The sequence below is a fragment of the Hemiscyllium ocellatum genome, chromosome 5 (assembly GCF_020745735.1).
Source record: "Hemiscyllium ocellatum isolate sHemOce1 chromosome 5, sHemOce1.pat.X.cur, whole genome shotgun sequence".
NCBI classification, from domain to species: Eukaryota; Metazoa; Chordata; class Chondrichthyes; order Orectolobiformes; family Hemiscylliidae; genus Hemiscyllium; species Hemiscyllium ocellatum.
In genome coordinates, this window is record NC_083405.1 from 50946668 (window position 1) to 50964531 (window position 17864).

The window sequence follows — 17864 nt, forward strand, 5'->3', positions numbered from 1 at the left end:
CCTGTAGAAAACACCTAACAGGGTGACCTCACCTTTCCTATTTCTAACCTCAGCCCAAACTACCTCATATGGCAAATCTTCCTCCATCGTCCTTTCCACCGCTGTAATGCTATCCTTGACAAGCAATGCCACACCTCCCCCTCTTTTACCCCCATGTCTGACCCTACTAAAACATTTAAACCCTGGAACCTGCAACAGCCATTCCTGCCCCTGTTCTACCCACGTCTCTGTAATGGCCACAACATCGAAGTCCCAGGTACAAACCCACGCTGCAAGTTCACCTACCTTATTTCTTATACTTCTGGCATTGAAGTATACACACTTCAAGCCACCTTTCTGTTTACAGGCACCCTCCTTCGAAATCGATGCCTTGTTCCTAACCTCCCTACACTCAAGGTCCTGTACCCTGAAGCTACAGTCCAGGTTCCCATGCCCCTGCAGAGTTAGTTTAAACCCTCCCAAAGGGCACTAGTAAACCTCCCCCCAAGGATACTGGTGCCCCTCAGGTTCAGGTGTAGACCATCCTGTTTATAGAGGTCCCACCTTCCCCAGAAAGAACCCCAGTTGTCCAGAAACCGGAATCCCTCCCTCCTGCACCATGCCTGTAGCCACGCATTTAACTGCTCTCTCTCCCTATTCCTCGACTCTCTATCACGTGGCATGGGTAACAAACCAGAGACAACAACTCTGTTTGTTCTAGCTCTGAGCTTCCAACCTAGCTCCCTGAAAGCCTGCCTGACATCCTCACCCCTCTTCCTACCTATGTCATTGGTGCCAACGTGGACCACGATCTGGGGCTGCTCCCCCTCCCCCTTAAGGACCTGGAAAACACGATCAGAGACATCACGTACCCTTGCACCTGGGAGGCAACATACCAATCGTGAGTCTCTGTCGCCCCCACAAAACCGCCTATCAGTACCCCTCACTATTGAGTCCCCAAGAACTATCGCTCTAACTTTCTCCACCCTTCCCTTCTGAGCAATGGGGCCAGGCTCCGTGCCAGAGGCCTGAACCTCGTTGCTTACCCCTGATAAGCCATCCACCCAGAAGTATCCAAAACGGTATACTGGTTCTTGAGGGGAATGACCGCAGGGGGTCCCTGCACTGGCTGGTTCCTCCCACTCCCCATCACTGTCACCCATCTGTCTATAACTTTCGGTGTAACTACTTCCCTAAAGCTCTGATCTATGACCACCTCTGCCTCCCGAATGATCCGCAGTTCATCCAACTCCAGCTCCAGTTCCCTAACACGGTCTTGGAGGAGCTGGAGATGGATGCACTTCTTGCAAGTGTAATCAGCAGGGATGCTAATGGCTTCCCTCACCTCATACATGTTGCAAGAGGAACATTGCACTGCCTGCACTGCCATCCGTCTAAAAAGTAAGCTTTAAAACTAAATCTAAAGAAACAAACAAGCAAAATGCAGCACTTACCTGCTTGCCACAACGGGTCTTATTATTAGGTTAGAGGAGGAGGGCGGGTGGGAGGCTCTACCCCTGTAGTGCCTCGGGTTCCACGCCTGCGCGCTTATATAAGAAAAAACCCTACCCAGGTAACCTAGCGCGGCACCAGCTTCCGGGTCCACTAGGCGCTTAAAAAAAACTTTAAAACTTTTAGCTGTTTGAAAACAAACACGAACTGGACTTACCCCGCGACTTCAAAAACACCACCAGACAGCCGTTACTTGGTCCGCCGAGAGAGTGAGGCCGAAGGCTCGGAGCAGCACGCTTATATAAGAAAAAATCCTACCCAGGTAACCTAGCGCGGCACCAGCTTCCGGGTCCAAGAGGAGGGGGAGTGACGTTTTTGATAAGAGATTGCGTTACAGCTGTATTTGGGGAGAAATAAGAAAGGGATGATCACCTCAGAACATAGAACATTACAGTGCAGTACAGGCCCTTCAGCCCTCAATGTTGCACCAACCTGTAGAACAAATCTGAAGCCATCTAACCTACACTATTCCATTCTCATCCGTACGCCTATCCGATGACCATTTAAATGCCCTTAAAGTTGGCGCGTTTACTACTGGTGCAAATTGGGATCATCTCCCTAATAGGCAGCAGGAAATTGAGAAACAAATTTGTAAGGAGGTTTCAGTTATCTGTAAAGGTGGTTTGGGTAGGGGATTTTAACTTTCCAAATATAGATTGGGACTGCCATATTGTTAATGGTTTAGATGGAGAGGTATTTGTTAACAATAACAAGAGGTATTGTTAAGACAATTTTCTGTGGATACTCTTGAGAAATAAGGCAGGGCAGGTGACTGAGGTGTCAGTGGGGCAGCAGTTTGGGGCCAGCGACCATAATTGTATTAGTGTTAAAATAGTGATGGAAAAAGATAGACCAGATCAAAAGTTGAAGTTCTAAATTGGAGGAAGGCCAATTTTGGCAGTAGTAGGCAAGAATTTTCAAAAGCTAATTTGGAGTAGATGTTCGCAGGTAAAGAGACTGCAGGAAAATGGGAAGCCTTCAGAAATGAGATAAGAATCCAGAGATAGTATATTCCTGTTAGGGTGAAAGGAAAGGCTGGTAGTTCAAGGGAATGCTGGATGACTAGAGGAATTGAGGGTTTGGTTAAAAAAAGAAAGAAGCATATGTAAGGTATAGACAGGATAGATTGAGTGAATCCTGAGAAGAGTATAAAGGCAGTAGGAGTATACTTAAGAGGAAAATCAGGAGGGCAAAAAGGGGACATGAGATAGCTTTGGCAAATGGAGTTATGGAGAATCCATAAGTTTTTACAAATACATTAAGGACAAAAGGGTAACTAGGGAGAGAATAGGACCCCTCAAAGATCAGCAAAGCTCCCTTTGTGTGGAGCCACAGGAGATGGTGGAGATACTAAACGGGTATTTTGCATCAGTGTTTACTGTGAGAAGGACATGGAAGACATAGAATGTAGCAAAATAGATGATAACATCTTGACAAATATCCATATTACAGAGGACAAGGTGCTGGATGTCTTGAAATGCATAAAAGTGGATAAATCCTCAGGACCTGATCAGGTGTACCCTCGAACTCTGTTGGAAGCGAGGGAAGTGATTGCTTGGCCTCTTGCTGAGATATTTGTATCATCGATAGTCACAGGTGAGGTGCCGGAAGACTGGAGGTTGGTTAACTTGGTGCCACTGTTTAAGAAGGGCAGTAAGGACAAGCCAGAGAACTATAGACCGGTGAGTCTGACATCGGTGGTGGGCAAAGTGTTGAAGGAAATCCTGAGGGACAGGCTTTACACGTATTTGGAAAGGCAAGGATTGATTGGGGATAGTCAACATGGCTTTGTGCATAGGAAATCATGTCTCACAAACTTGATTGAGTTTTTTGAAAAAGTAACAAAGAGGATTGATGAGGACAGAGTGGTAGATGTGATCTACATGGACTTCAGTAAGGTGTTCGACAAAGTTCCCCATGGGAGACTGATTAGCACAGGTAGATCTCACAAAATACAAAGAGAACTAGCCATTTGGATACAGAAATGGCTTGAAGGTAAAAGACAGAGGGTGGTAGTAGAGGATTGTTTTTCAGACTGGAGGCCTGTGACCAGTGGAGTGCCACAAGGATCGGTGCTGGGTCCTCTACTTTTCATCATTTATATCAATAATTTGGATGTGAACATAGGAGGTATAGTTAGTAAGTTTGCAGATGACACCAAAATTGAAAGTATAGTGGACAGTGAAGAAGGTTACCTCAGATTACAACGGTATCTTGGTCAGATGGGCCAATGGGCTGAGGAGTAGCAGATGAAGTATAATTTAAATAAATGTGAGCTGTTGTATTTTGGAAAGGCAAATCTTTTCAGGACTTATACACTTAATGGTAAGCTCCTAGGGAGTGTTGCTGAACAAAGAGACCTTGGAGAGCAGGTTTATAGCTCCTTGAAAGTAGATTCACAGGTCGGTAGGAGAGTGAAGAAGGTGTTTGGTATGCTTTCCTTTATTGGTCAGAGTGTTGAGTACAGGAGTTGGGAGGTCATGTTGCGGCTGTGCAGGATGTTAGTTAGGCCACTTTTAGAATATTGCATGCAGTTCTGGTCTCCTTCCTATCGAAAGGATGTTGTGAAACTTGAAATGGTTCAGAAAAGATTTAACAAGGATGTTGCTGGGGTTGGAGACAGAGGTTGAATATGCTAGGGCTGTTTTCCCTGGAGCGTCGGAGGCTGAGAAGTGACCTTATACAGATTTATAAAATTATGAAGGGCATGGACAGGATAAATAGACAAGGTCATTTTCCTGGGTGACGGAGTCCAGAACTAGAGGGCATAGGTTTAGGCTGAGAGGGGAAAGATATAAAAGAGACCTAAGGGGCAACCTTTTCATGCAGACAGTGGTGCGTGTATGGAATGAGCTGCCGGAGGAAGTGGTAGAGGCTGGTACAATTGCAACATTTAAAGGAATCTGGATAGGAATATGGATAGGAAGGGTTTGGAGAGATATGGGCCATGTGCTGGCAGGTGGGACTAGATTGGGTTACGATATCTGATCGGCATGGACAGGTTGGACCGAAGGGTCTGTTTCCATACTGGACATCTCTCTGACTCTAGAGCTGATGAGGAGTCATCTAGACTCGAAATGTTAGCTTGCTCTCTCCCCATGGATGTTGTTGTACCAGTATTTGGTGTATTCATTATGGAATTATAAGACTTTAATTTTTATTCTGTTTGAAATGTCTGGGTTTGGTGCGGTAACGCTCTTGATGCTGTTATGACAATAATGCTTACAACTACATTTCCTCATGCTGCAACTAACTTGGAGATGAATATTTTCTCTTTATTGCTTGTACTAAATCCCTTGGCTCTGAGGATATTGTCCTGGATTTTGTGGTTGTAATGCCAGTGAATCCATTCGCATTTGCCTTTGTCACTCTTGAAACTGACAGCAACTTCTGGGGTCCACACATACAGTTAAAAGTAGAAATAGTGAAGTTGCTGTATTTGACTCTGTGTTTCTCTGTAAGGTGCACTGTCAAAGTCTTTGGAGACAGCAATTGGAAATCATTGAACTGCTTCGTGCTGTAAAATCATTGATCAAAACTCCTGAAAAATGAAACCTTGTCAGTGATGTGTAATTGGCTTTTAACAGTATGTTATGTCATAAATAATGTTTAAGGACCCCTTTAAATCTAGAAACATTATTTACAAATGTCAACATTTTGCACAATTATTAAATAATGCATAGTTTTAATATAATGTCATCTTTTTTAGATTTTGACATTTTGACTTGGAATGTGAATGTTCAAATCTTTATTTTTTCTCTTTAAAACTTGACGATGGTAAAGGATCATTCATACATTTCACTACTTGGTTAGTTTTTTGTGAGTTTCCTTTTAAGAAATGTGTTGTTTTCCCCTGTTCATTGTTTCTGGAAGTCCAAATATCTTCTTGACTTAAGACCAAGTTCGAATTAATATCAGGTTAGGTAAATCCCATGTAACATAGCTAGATAATTATAGACAGATATCTTTCAGATCAGTGAGTGATGCTGTGGCTTCAGTCTGACTGTAAATTATTGGCCAATATCTGTACTTCCCTGCTTGAAATAATTCAGACATATTGTTCAAACTAATGGTTATTTGCAATATAATTATAGTATTGTGTCAGAACTGGGTATGATTGCAATTTACAATATATAGTTGCCGTCTGAAATAAAACCATGAATAAAGAAAATTGTAACTGCTGGAAATCTGAAATTGAACCATAAAATATAGAAAATGTACAATCAATTAATCAGCATATGCAAAAGACAAGTTAAATCATCAGCTGTGTGTCTTCATTGGTTCTGACAGAGTACACATCTAAATCAGGTATGTGTAGAAATGATCCAGTCTTGAGACATCTTTGAGCAAAAGTACAGCTCTAGTCATGCAGGCTGCCAACACAAATAGCATTAAAGAATAGAAATAACAGGATAGAGACACAGAGGCCTACCTCACTATTTGTATTTGATGTTCTCGGATAGAACATGTTGTAAGATAAATAAAATAAGGTGCATGCAAAGAACATTCTTTTTAAATTACTGAGCACTTGCACAGAAAAACAGGCAGCTTTGACTGAACCAGTTTATTATTCACAAGGACAATGTTTTGGATGCCCAGGATAATTTTCTTCTCATTAGATCAGGATATCAAACAACAATCTGAACAATCTAACAATATTAGCTATAATTGTTTTTATTTTCATCACTTTTTTTTTAGTATGGATAATAATTTCAGTCCTCAAATGTCATTACACATTGAGCTTAGTACAAACTGACAGAGTCCTGGTAAGAATGTATAAGATGCTGCAATGTATTGTTTGGCTTTATATGTATGTGTCCTTGTGTGCACACATCTATGTGGCTATGTACCGCAGTTACCTACTGTTTGATCCCTCCTGGCTATGTAGCTATCATTGCTGTTTAATTATCAAGTCATATCTCAGGTAGCTATTGTGACTGCTTGAACTGTTGAATAAATCCCAGAAAGCTGGGTTGAATATAGTGTCTTATTGAGACTACACCATTCAATTAAGCTACAAGATTTGTTTTCTGTTTTCTTCTTAACTAAGACGTTGAGAGTGAGTTTTCCCCTCCTTCAAGGTGGCAAAAGAGGTCGCAAGAAAGGGGAAAAATGGGCAAGTTTGCCCTGGAGAGAAACTTATTCCCTTCTTGCCCTTTGCTAATCTAATGAAACATTTGGCAAGATGTCCATGGGAGACTTTCTTGACCGGCCAGCAATTGAGGGCTTTTAAGTAGTCAATAGACAATAGACAACAGACAATAGGTGCAGGAGTAGGCCATTCAGCCCTTCGAGCCTGCACCGCCATTCAATATGATCATGGCTGATCATTCCTAATCAGTATCCGCTTCCTGCCTTATCTCCATAACCCTTGATTCCGCTATCTTTGAGAGCTCTATGCAACTCTTTCTTAAATGAATCCAGAGACTGGGCCTCCACTGTCCTCTGGAGCAGAGCATTCCACACAGCCACCACTCTCTGGGTGAAGAAGTTTCTCCTCATCTCTGTCCTAAATGGTCTACCCCGTATTTTTAAGCTGTGTCCTCTGGTTCGGCACTCACCCATCAGCGGAAACATGTTTCCTGCTGCCAGAGTGTCCAATCAATGGTCACTAAATGGTCAAACAACAATCAACAAACAAACAACAACACTAAGTAGTCAATAAATGGTCACTTCAGACTTCAACCCAACACTCCCCGATCACCTGTCTCCCCAAGGAACAAGAAAGGTGGCTGCTTTCCCTCCTGTGAAAATCAGGCAACGAATTTGTTTTTGGGAGGCTGGGGGAGCAGTGTGATGGTAATGATTGTCTAAACCTGGTTGAAACTGGAGGCAGGAATTATGGACAAGGCGTGGTCTTTGAAGCCATTTCTCTGGGCATTACCCTCAATCTCCATGCACTCCCTTTTTCCCATGTTGCAAATCCCACAACAGGAAAATAAAGAAGACATGTCTTGTTGACATTGGGTCACCTCCAGGTTAGGCCACGACAGGAAAACATTTAGGACCCAGATGCGGTCAACCTATGGTTGGCTGGCAGCTTCTGGTGATCCAACATGCCAGTGTCAAAGTATATAATAGGTCAAAACCCTCACCAACACACAGCCTATCAATCCTTAATGAGCAATAGGCTGGGTTATATCAGCAATGGGATCACAGCATACATGTCACTACCCACACTTAACAAACTGAAGGAAAAATCTCAGCCTGAGTTCAGATGAACTAAAGTTCTCTGGGTGCCAAATTTGCCTCCAGGCCTTTTGGATGTAACTTCCAATATGAGTTCAGATATTTGATTGTGGGGCAATTTATCCTGTTTACATACACAGTGAGAAACTGTCCTTCCTGTATATTTGTTCATTAATTGTATCTTTCTTTTGATGAGGAATGATTGACACTTCACCCAGTATTCCTGTGAAATAATCTATTGGGAGTAATTTTAATTTTGAATGATGGTGGCAAACAGGCAATATAAAGTTAATTGCAAATTACATTATACATTACACCTGATTTTCCTATCTCATTAAATTCAGTAGAAAGAAAAATGATGCGGCATGCACAATACCCAGTCATTTTGATATTGCTAAACTTCCCAAAGGTAAAATTTCCTTCATAGCGTGATATACTATATTGTGCAAATTGGAAATATCACCGTTTTGATCAGTACCAAGTTAGCTGATCTTAATTGGGTTGGCACTAGCAGCACAGCATTTGTCCTCTGGAGCCCTGGGCTAAGATTAGATATATTTTTCTCTGATGTTAACTATATGACTCTTCAGGTTGCTTCTAATCAATTTAACATTCCAGAAAAAAAATGAATAAAACAAATTCCATAATACCAACTAAATGTTATATTTTTTGTCTTCTGTCATTTCTTCTCTGGTGGGTGTCAACTGCTTTCTAGAAAGTTGCTATGCAGATGTACAAATGCTTGTTATTAGATGTGAGTCTTTCCAGTGAATGTTAGCAAACCTTTCAAACATTGTGGAAGGCAGGGGAAGGGGTTGTGCACCAACATGCACTTCAGACAAAGCCCAGTCTGTCCAGCCTTTCCTTGGAAGATGATTTGTTCATTCCAGCTAGTAGTCTCATAAACCTTCTCCAAACTACCTTCAAAGCATTTGCATATTTCTTCAAGTAAGGATATCAAGAACTGCACATAGTATTCAAGATACAAGCCCACAAATGCCCTGTATAACTAAAGAACTTTTTAGCAAGTACTGAAAATTACACCTTAAGAGTCTTGAAGGCAAAATGTTTCAGACTGATTGTTAGTGCGTTTATAGAATCACAGAGTCAAGAATCGTTACTGTGCAGAAATAGACCATTCAGTACATCGTGCCTGTACTTGGTGAATGACCAAGTGCTGAACCCCTTTCCTGTTTCTGCATACCATTCCTATCCGATTATCATCCAATATGGGCTTGAATGCCTCAATCAATCCTGCCTCCACCACGTTGCCTAATCTATCCAGTCTGCTCGTGATTTTGAAAACCTTTATTGAATCACCACTCAGCCTTCTTCCCGTCTTCTCACCAAGAAGAATAGCCCCAACTTCTTCAATCTATCCTCACAACTGATGTTTTGCATACCTGGAATTATTGTTATAGATCTCTCTCCCTCCAACAAGTTCATATATTTCCTATAATATCATGCTCACAACTGTGCGCAATACTCAAGCACATGTTTTGTACAAGGTTATCATCACCTCCTTGCTCTTGAACTTTATTAATAGGAGCATTGAGTACAAGACACCATCTGCTTTATTAACTGCTCTCTGCACTTGTCCTGCCACCTTCAATAATCTATGCACATAGATATCCAGATCTTTCTGCTCTTAAACCTCCTTTAGAATTGTACCCCCTATTTTATAATGTCTTCTAATGTTGTTCTGAATAAAGTACATCACCTCACAATTCTCTGTATTGAACGTCATCTGCCATCTATCCACTCACTCCACCAAATTGTCAATGCCCTTTTGATATTCTGGACTGTCCTGCTCACAGTTTATAATTCTTCCAAGAACTACAATGTCATCTGCAAACTTTGAAATTATCCCCTTCACACCACAATCCAGAATGATAATATATATCGGGAAAAACAAGGGTTTCAATTCCAACCATTGGGGAACTCCACAGAGGGTAAAGCAGTTCCTCCAGCCCAGAAAATGTCTATCGATCATTACTGTCTGTCATCCAAGTCTTCTGAGAGTTGACTCCAAGGAAAATTAGAAGCATTAACTTGTGTGGTTTGTTGATTCGGCACATATTTTATGACAGATTTTCATTCCGTTAATGCTCCTTAAATGCCAGTACAATATTAAAGTTGTTTGTAGAGTTGACCAAACTCCCTTTGTTTTCTTTTTCCCCTATGAATAGCCACTACCAATTCTAATCTTTTCTATTTCCATTGATCTGAACTGTCTATTTTCTCAACACAATTGCTTCTCTCTCCTGAAACATCTAGAAGGCCACTGTGATTCTTTCAGACTTCCATGTTTTTGCAACAAGCGAAAGCCAATGATCACCCAGATAAGCTGTGTTTTTTTGTGTGTGTGATCTCCATTGCTGTTAATCCTTGCATTAAATAAGAGGCATTTTGTAAGGGACTAAAATCTATCAGTTGAATCTTTACATATTCTGCTTATGATTTGTTAGAAAACATATGAGTAAGCATGATGACAATGCTGGAAACAGCAAAAGAAAAATGGCCATGCAAGCATCAAGGAATGATACCATACTGACCTCTGTTGGAAGACAAATGAAGTGCAAATAAGTTACTGCCTGCGAATGAACGTCCTGCAAATTTAAAATAAAAACTGAAAAGCCTAGGAATAATCAATGATCAGGCAGTCTCTATAAAGAGGGAAACAGAGTTATTGAGAAAGGTTGTGATTTTTTTGGAAAATCTCTTATTTCTCTCGATCCATCATTTTTCGCCCTCCTTGAGCTACCAAGTTACCTGAGGCTTGGTAAACCCAACTTCAAAATTGAATCTGAAAAGGCAATAACAGTGAGCTGTGCAATGTTTCAACACTTCTCATATTCATTCCTGGACAATGGGCATTGCTGGCTGTGCTATTATTTATTGGCTACCACTAAATGCCTTTGAGAAGATGGTAGTGACACTCTCGCTTTAACTGGTCAGTCCATCTGGTATGGGCACTCCCTCCCTTCCTCAATGCTGAAGGGAAATCTTCCACATTAGAGGCAGTGGTAGTGGAGGAATGACAATATAATTCCACGTGAGGATGGTATTTGATTTGGAGGGTTAATGGCAAGCTGGTGGTGTTCCTTTACCTATCTGTCGATCTGTTACTGTTAAGTTTCAATGTGGTAGAGGTTGCAGGTTTAGAAGTGGCTGTCGAGGAACCTTGGCAAGCTGATACAATGTATCTTGTAGATATAACTGCTACCACTGTAAGCCAATGTGGAGGAAATGAATCTTTAAGATGGTGAATAAGGTGCAGACTACTTTGGCCTGGATTGTATGAAGCGTCTTGAGAGTTGTTGGAGATGCACTCATCAGGTAACAGGCGAATATTCCGTCATACTCCTGACATGTGCCTGTAGATGGTATTCAGGAGGTATTTATTCACCTCGGAAATTCCAGCTTCTAATCATTGTGTCATAGTATTTGGCTGGGCTAATGAAATTTCTGTCAATAGCAATGCCTTAAGCTATTGATTTTGAATGTTACAGCAACAGATATTGCCACTGAATGTCAATATTAAATCATAAGATTTAACTTGACTCCCCATCCTACAGGAGTTCAACACACTCTACATCCCTCTCTCGAAACTTCACCAGTGCATTTCTGCCTCTGTTAAAATCAGAAGTGGATGAATTGAAAGCAGTTCACGGTCAACACCCATATTTTCAAAACTTAAAGTCCCACCCAACCCAAGCCCATCCACATCTTGACGTTAGAATCCCCCTTACTGCCTCACGTTGTATGACCTGCTGTTCTTTTTTTTATATATCTAAACTGTTTCCAGAGAACTGAAATAAATTTGAGGAGTCACAGGTTTTCATCAAGTCGAGAGGGCAGGAAAAGGTGGAAGGCACAGAGACCTAAGGGGAAAGTGTTTTACTAGAGGGAAAAACAGAAGAGATGAACAACTGAAGTGTAAGGATATGGGCTTCTATACCTCCTTTAATTTTTGTTTTGGTCCTTGTTTGAGTATGACCTTTCGCACAGTGTTAGCACAGCTTTACACTCTGTTGGCATTTGTGCTCATCTGCCTCCTAGCTTATCATGGATGTTCCTTTTTTCCTAATGTTGCTCTTTCTTAAACAGGTTTCATCTCTCAATATTTCTAATTAATTTGTAATTAAAAGCCATTGAAACATTAAAAAATTCATGGCTCCCTCAACAGAGCATCAGATAGACAGCAAGGCTTCCTCAGCATGGGGTCAGATAGACAGCAAAGTTCCCTTAATATTTGGCCCATTTAGTCTATTCTGTCCAAGCTATCTACCTGAAACATTAACTCTGTTTCTCTTTCCAAAGCTGTTGCCAGATCTGCTGGGGACTTCCAGCAATTTCATTTCAGATTTCCAGCATTCACAATTCTTGGTATTGTATTTTATAAACTTACTGAAACACAAGAGTAATTTCTCATATTGTACAACTTCTAATTGGGTGAACAAGCATGATAGCATGAACTGGACATTTTCTCCCATTAAAAGGCTATATGGCATTTTGAAGTGAAAGTATAAGATGTCATTATGCTTCATGAATCCTATATTACGCACGTATTCCTATAGTACTTATAGGATTCAGGGTCAGTAGCATTAATGTCACTAGTACTAGAATCACAGTATGACATCTGATGAGATGTGTGGCAAGGCAGACTAGATGAACTGATGATCTTTTCTTACCCAATCCATGCACTACCTTATAAAGCATTAAGAAATCTACTGCAGATGATTCTATGTGTGGACTAGGTTGTTTCACCAACTATTTGTATACCATAGCTGCTTTATTAAAATGTTTTGGAAGTAAGTCAGAAAGGTAGGCTTTAGAGCAACAAGAAAAATATAACAACATGGCAAAGAATTATACAAATATTAACACTGCTTCAGAATAAATCTACTGTTTTGGGTTACTGTCCATATTCCTTTTAGGTTTCATTTGTGTTCATTATTAAGAGTTAACAAGGTATCTTTACTTTGTAGATGGGAAGCTGAAAACTTGGGTATATGGTGTGGCAGCAGGAGGTTTTGTCTTAATAATCTTCATTGTCTCTATGAGCTATCTAGCCTGGTAAGTTTGTGGTGTTGTCCCATTCCATAGAGATATACAGGCAAAGCTGTTATACTTTCGGGCTTTAAAGGAGTTGAGTGAGAGGACTGTGATTGTGTGCAAACTACTGAACTCCACATTTTATTCAAGATAAATTCTCTTTGAAAATATTAACAAAAATGTAATTAAGAAGCCTTTTTAATGTGCATATCTTTCTTTCAGAATTGAGAAACACCTTTAAGTGGACAAGCTAAAAACTAAAGTTTGCAGAGTAAATCTGCAGAGATAGTTAAATAATAGAAATCAATCTCAAAAAAAGCTTGTGTTCTGTATGCAGTTTATCTTTATGTAACTATCTGTTCTGTCCACACAGAACAGCATTATTGAAGTACTCCAAAGAGTCATGAAACAAAGGGCTACTGTCTAATCCTTACTACGATCCAAACAATGCATTATGTGACGTGTCACCTTCAAATCCTTGCATTGCTGCAGGGTCTGTGATCAAATCGCTTTTAAATCAAAAACAGTTTCTGTCAGTAGATTTGGAGTCATTTATAAGCATGATGAAAGCAGCCTTAAGTTTTATTTAATGCAAACACCATTTTGTTAACCTTTCTCCCTTGCATGTGCTAACCACTAATTGGTATTTAACATGTCAATTGAGATCTAACATTATGGAAGAAATATTTGCAATATTTGAATTTATCATTGTTTGGCCTGATATCAGCTTATAGGTTCATACAACTGATTGTCGTCCTATTTCTAATGTTTGCAAGAATTAACTTCCAATCTCAAGCTTCACATGCTGGCATTGAGTTTTTTTTTGATTGGTTGAAAGTATGTGGTAAATACAACACAATAAAAATATTCCTCATCGTTACCGGATTATGAAACAAAATAAAGCCAGGAATGGTTCAGCTGAAATGAAATTTCTAAATTTGTACTGTAAGTAATTTGTCACACTGAGCAAGTCCTAGTTCTTTTTAGATAACATTTGGTGTAATGTTATAAAAAAAAGTTTGTATTTCTTGCACACCACCAATCATGACGTGTAAGGTTAGTGCAGAATGGACTATGTTTGCTCTTTGTTCCCACTTGATGTCAAGTATTCTTTGCAGATATTGTGAATGGTGAGATGCTATTTAAATTTGAAGCTTCCTCTATGCTATCTGAACCAGCCTTGACTCCCAGCCTCACAGTTGGATCCTGTCTGTTTCAGAGTCATACTTCTAGCTATTAGAACCAGATGCTTTCATAATTTCTTTGCATAGAGTGATCTCCTCAGTGACATTTATTTAGCTCTGTTAGCAGGATGGCTGGTTTGTCATGCCAACAGCTCAGGTTCACTTCCATCTTGGCTGAGGTTGCCATGAAGAATCACTCCATCATTTCTCAACCCCACCCCCTGATCTGAGACATGATGACCCTCAGGTTGAACTCACCAGCAGTCATCTCTCTGTAATGAGAGAGCAGCTTATGATCCTCTTTGACTTTGGTGACTTCCTTTTTTTTCACTTACTGAAACAGTGACAATTAATGCAACTGATTTTAACAATTAAGTTAGTTACTTAACTGATTCAATCAATGACATAGCACCTCACACATGGCCAAGCAAATATTTTCACCAGGATATAGTTAAATGCTGCTGTTGTTTTGCCTTGATTGGAATGCCAGGGGAAATCCTGCAGATCTCATTTTTTCTCATCATCCAAGATGAAGGTGCTCATTCTTTCTGGTGTTTCAACTGGGTACCTGGGTGGTTGGGCTGATCTGCACTCAGATCACAGATGGTTTCAGTTTTGTTGTTCATGGCATTTCCTCTCTACCTCTGATAGGCACTTACTTTCCAAGGAGCCCATTTAATTTATACTTGGTTGAGCCACATACAGAAATGCTGGACACATTTTTCCCAAGACTTGAAGTAGATGTCAAAATTCCTAAGTGAAGCCTCTACAGTGTTCATGTAGTGCTTCATTTGTCTGCTATGTGAGTGCACCTCAGCCTGAAGCTCCCATTGCTGTTTTTGCTTCAGTGAGTTTCAGGAATTCTGGTTACATCTGACTACATCACTAACATTGGTCATTGCTGAGGTTGTAGGTTAGGGCATCTCAATGATAAGTGTGCTCTCAAGGAGTAGTAAATGATGTTAGAGAAGCAGGGCCTATTAACCATACAGGACAAGCAATGGTTCTGGGTGAGTTGCAGCTATGATGCACACACAATGTTGTCACCACAGAGTCTGTTTTATGCACTGGGAGCTGTAATGTGGGCCATAACAAAATGTCCCCATGGAATTAGATGGTTCAACTGGGCCCCTGATGAGTGGCCAATTTGCAACATTCTTGCCAATGACAGCAGTAACATATTAGTCATGTCCCAATCCCCTCCTATCCTATTTTGCCAACTTGCCACCTCTCACCTGCTTGCCATAGGCAGGTAAAATTCCTACCCAAATGTGACAGTTTTATTTAATTTTCACCCTCCCGTTCCTAAAGGTATTGGCTCCTTCTGTGATATATAGTTTCCCAGGAAAAAATCCCAGTCAGGTGTCCCAGCCAAATGATGGCTTTCCAATTGGGAATTAAGAATACAAGTTTTGGCAGAGTATTTAATATTGGGCCATCCCTTGCTGGCCAATACAGTCCTCACCCTGACAGAAGTCAATATGGAGAATTCTGGTGTTGAAAACTTGACAGGATTTCCACCTCTAATTTGTAATATTATTTACAATGTCTCTAAATGTGATTTTACAGCACCTTGAAATGTGATTAGCTTGCCTCAAGATTAAACCTGAAATATTTTTCTGTGCATATTGCTATAACATTGTAACATCAGATGATAAGGCATGTTTGCATGCTAATTGTAACTTGAATCTTTGTCCTCCATTATTTGTAGCAAAAAGCCCAAGAAACCACAGAGAAAGCAAAACAATAAGCTGAAACCTTTGACCCTGGCATATGATGGAGATGCTGACATGTAATTTCCCTTGTTGCTTGAAGATCTTTCCCAGTCTTTCTTTATTAGTGTAAGGTATAAACGTGCAGTACCGTATGTCTGGTCTACAGTCTTTTAGAGAATTCTGGGACAGTTTGTCAGTTTCTACAGCACTGTGACATTTTTACAGGAAGATGGATGGCAAACCATACCACAGGATGTCATTCTCAGTATAATACAGGCCTCAAATGATAATAGCTGTCTATTGTTATCAAGTTGAAATATTGCTGAAGAACTGCTCTGCAATGCACCAAAGCAAATTTTGCTTTTATTTGAAAAGGATGTTCAGACATAATTGAAAAGGACTATTGAACTTTGTATTGCTTTTTGTCCAATGATTTTATATTAAATACAATGATGATGTTTCAGTGTGAGAAAGTTATCCAACTAGGAGTCAACTGAAAAACTGACAACTGCTCACAGACCTAATGTACACTTACCAGAAAGAACAGACCTCATGGAATGAGAGCTTCAACTATGAACCCAAGACCAGAGCTGTAACAAAATGATGACTTTCCAATATTAATGGAAAAAAGATGCAAAAGTTATCCATTATCAATGTGAAGGCAACAATTGATGCAGTAACCCAGAATAATATACATTTGCTTGATGATAAGTTAAGGGTAAGAGCAAAAAAGACAGCCAAACTGCTAGAGTTTCTCAAACAGCATGATGCTCAAAAACTGCAAACTTCGATGATAAAAAATACAAATGAAAACTATTCAACTGGGAAATTGAAATATTAACAGCTTAAATATTTTCTCCTTAACTTTCCACACTTTATGTATGAAACTGTATAAGTATTTCCAACAAGTTAGCCAATTACTCCAGTATATATTGCTGCTGCAAATGGCCATACCTAACTATTAATGTTTCAAACTAAGATATTATTTATTCCAATGAATGAAATGGTCTCTTAAATGGCCTGCAGACCATGGTCAGCAACACTTGTTAAACGTGAGACACTTCTTTGCACTATATTAGTGCTGCATGATATGCACTCAACCTGTCATCACTTTAGAAATAGCGTCTTTCGAGCAAAAGTGTCTCACCTCAGTAATATAAAATAGATAGTTTGAAAAGGAGCAAACTAATATTGTTTACTCATGGATTGCAACAGTTCAGCACTGTGCAAAATGAAATCAGAGTATTTCAGTTAGTGTATGTACAGACATATGTGTGTGTCTATAGTCACTGCAGCTATTTTGTAAAGTGTACTATCGGTGGTCAGTATAGTTGCAGTATTTATAGGCATCTAGTTGAATTTTCTGAAAAATGTAATTGTTCTGATCTTATGTGCTTATGTTGTGCAAACATTCATGAGCTGTTTTGCTAGTTCAATCTTTTATACAGTTTTTCTGTTGCTCCTTTTAAAAGGGTGACATTTTTTGGCTACTTGATGATCATTACCAAAACGTGAGAAACAACAGAAACTGCAGTTAGCAGACAAAAAGACAGAATTTCCAATCATTTCTAATTAAAGCAGCTAACTTGCAGAAAAATTAATGTTGCCACACAGTTCATTTCATTCAAATAAAACTATTAGTGAAAATTATGACATTTGAGGGAATAGGCATCCAGTTAATAATGCTAATTTTCTTAATGCTATATTGCCAGTGCTTTATATGCTGCCCTTAGAAAATAAGTTATTATTATTATTCTGATACAACATATTCAGGAGTCACTTGTCCAAAAGAATTATGACAGAACTAAGAATCAAAGCATTTAAACATACTGATCATTATTCATTTACATAACATAGTATTTTGTTTTGCTCTAAAAGAAACTCTTGCATCAACATTACCTCTTCCAGGAAATTATTGATTCTTTTGGTTCACTGTAATCAGAATATACCTTTCCAATGAATAGATGAGACAAAGTAACTATTACCTGCTGGATCATGGTATATGGTGTGTCTAAGGAAACAGAGTAATTTTTTTTTACACCCTGAAATTCCTTTAAGACATTGGGAGTTTTATTTCTGATACTAATGGTATAAACAAATTGTATGAGTGGTCAGTGTGCTGGCAGCTGTCACCTTACTGAAAGAAATTGTCAGTAAGGAGTTGTCACCACACATGAAATTAACTCATACTGTTTCTCCCAGCAGGTTGCTTGCATGCTTATTGGAT

The 17864-nt window shown here is 39.7% G+C and overlaps 1 protein-coding gene across 1 annotated transcript in view; it reads left to right on the forward strand.

Annotated features, from left to right (window-relative positions):
- LOC132815685 (thrombospondin type-1 domain-containing protein 7A-like) overlaps positions 1–17075 on the forward strand; it is a 398166-nt gene extending 381091 nt beyond the window's left edge. Inside the window, exons 27-28 of the mRNA XM_060824741.1 lie at positions 12672–12759; positions 15634–17075. Coding sequence (XP_060680724.1) covers positions 12672–12759; positions 15634–15718 — 173 coding nt within the window. The 3' untranslated portion in view covers positions 15719–17075. The remainder of the gene's footprint in view (positions 1–12671; positions 12760–15633) is intronic.
- Positions 17076–17864: the final 789 nt, after the last annotated feature.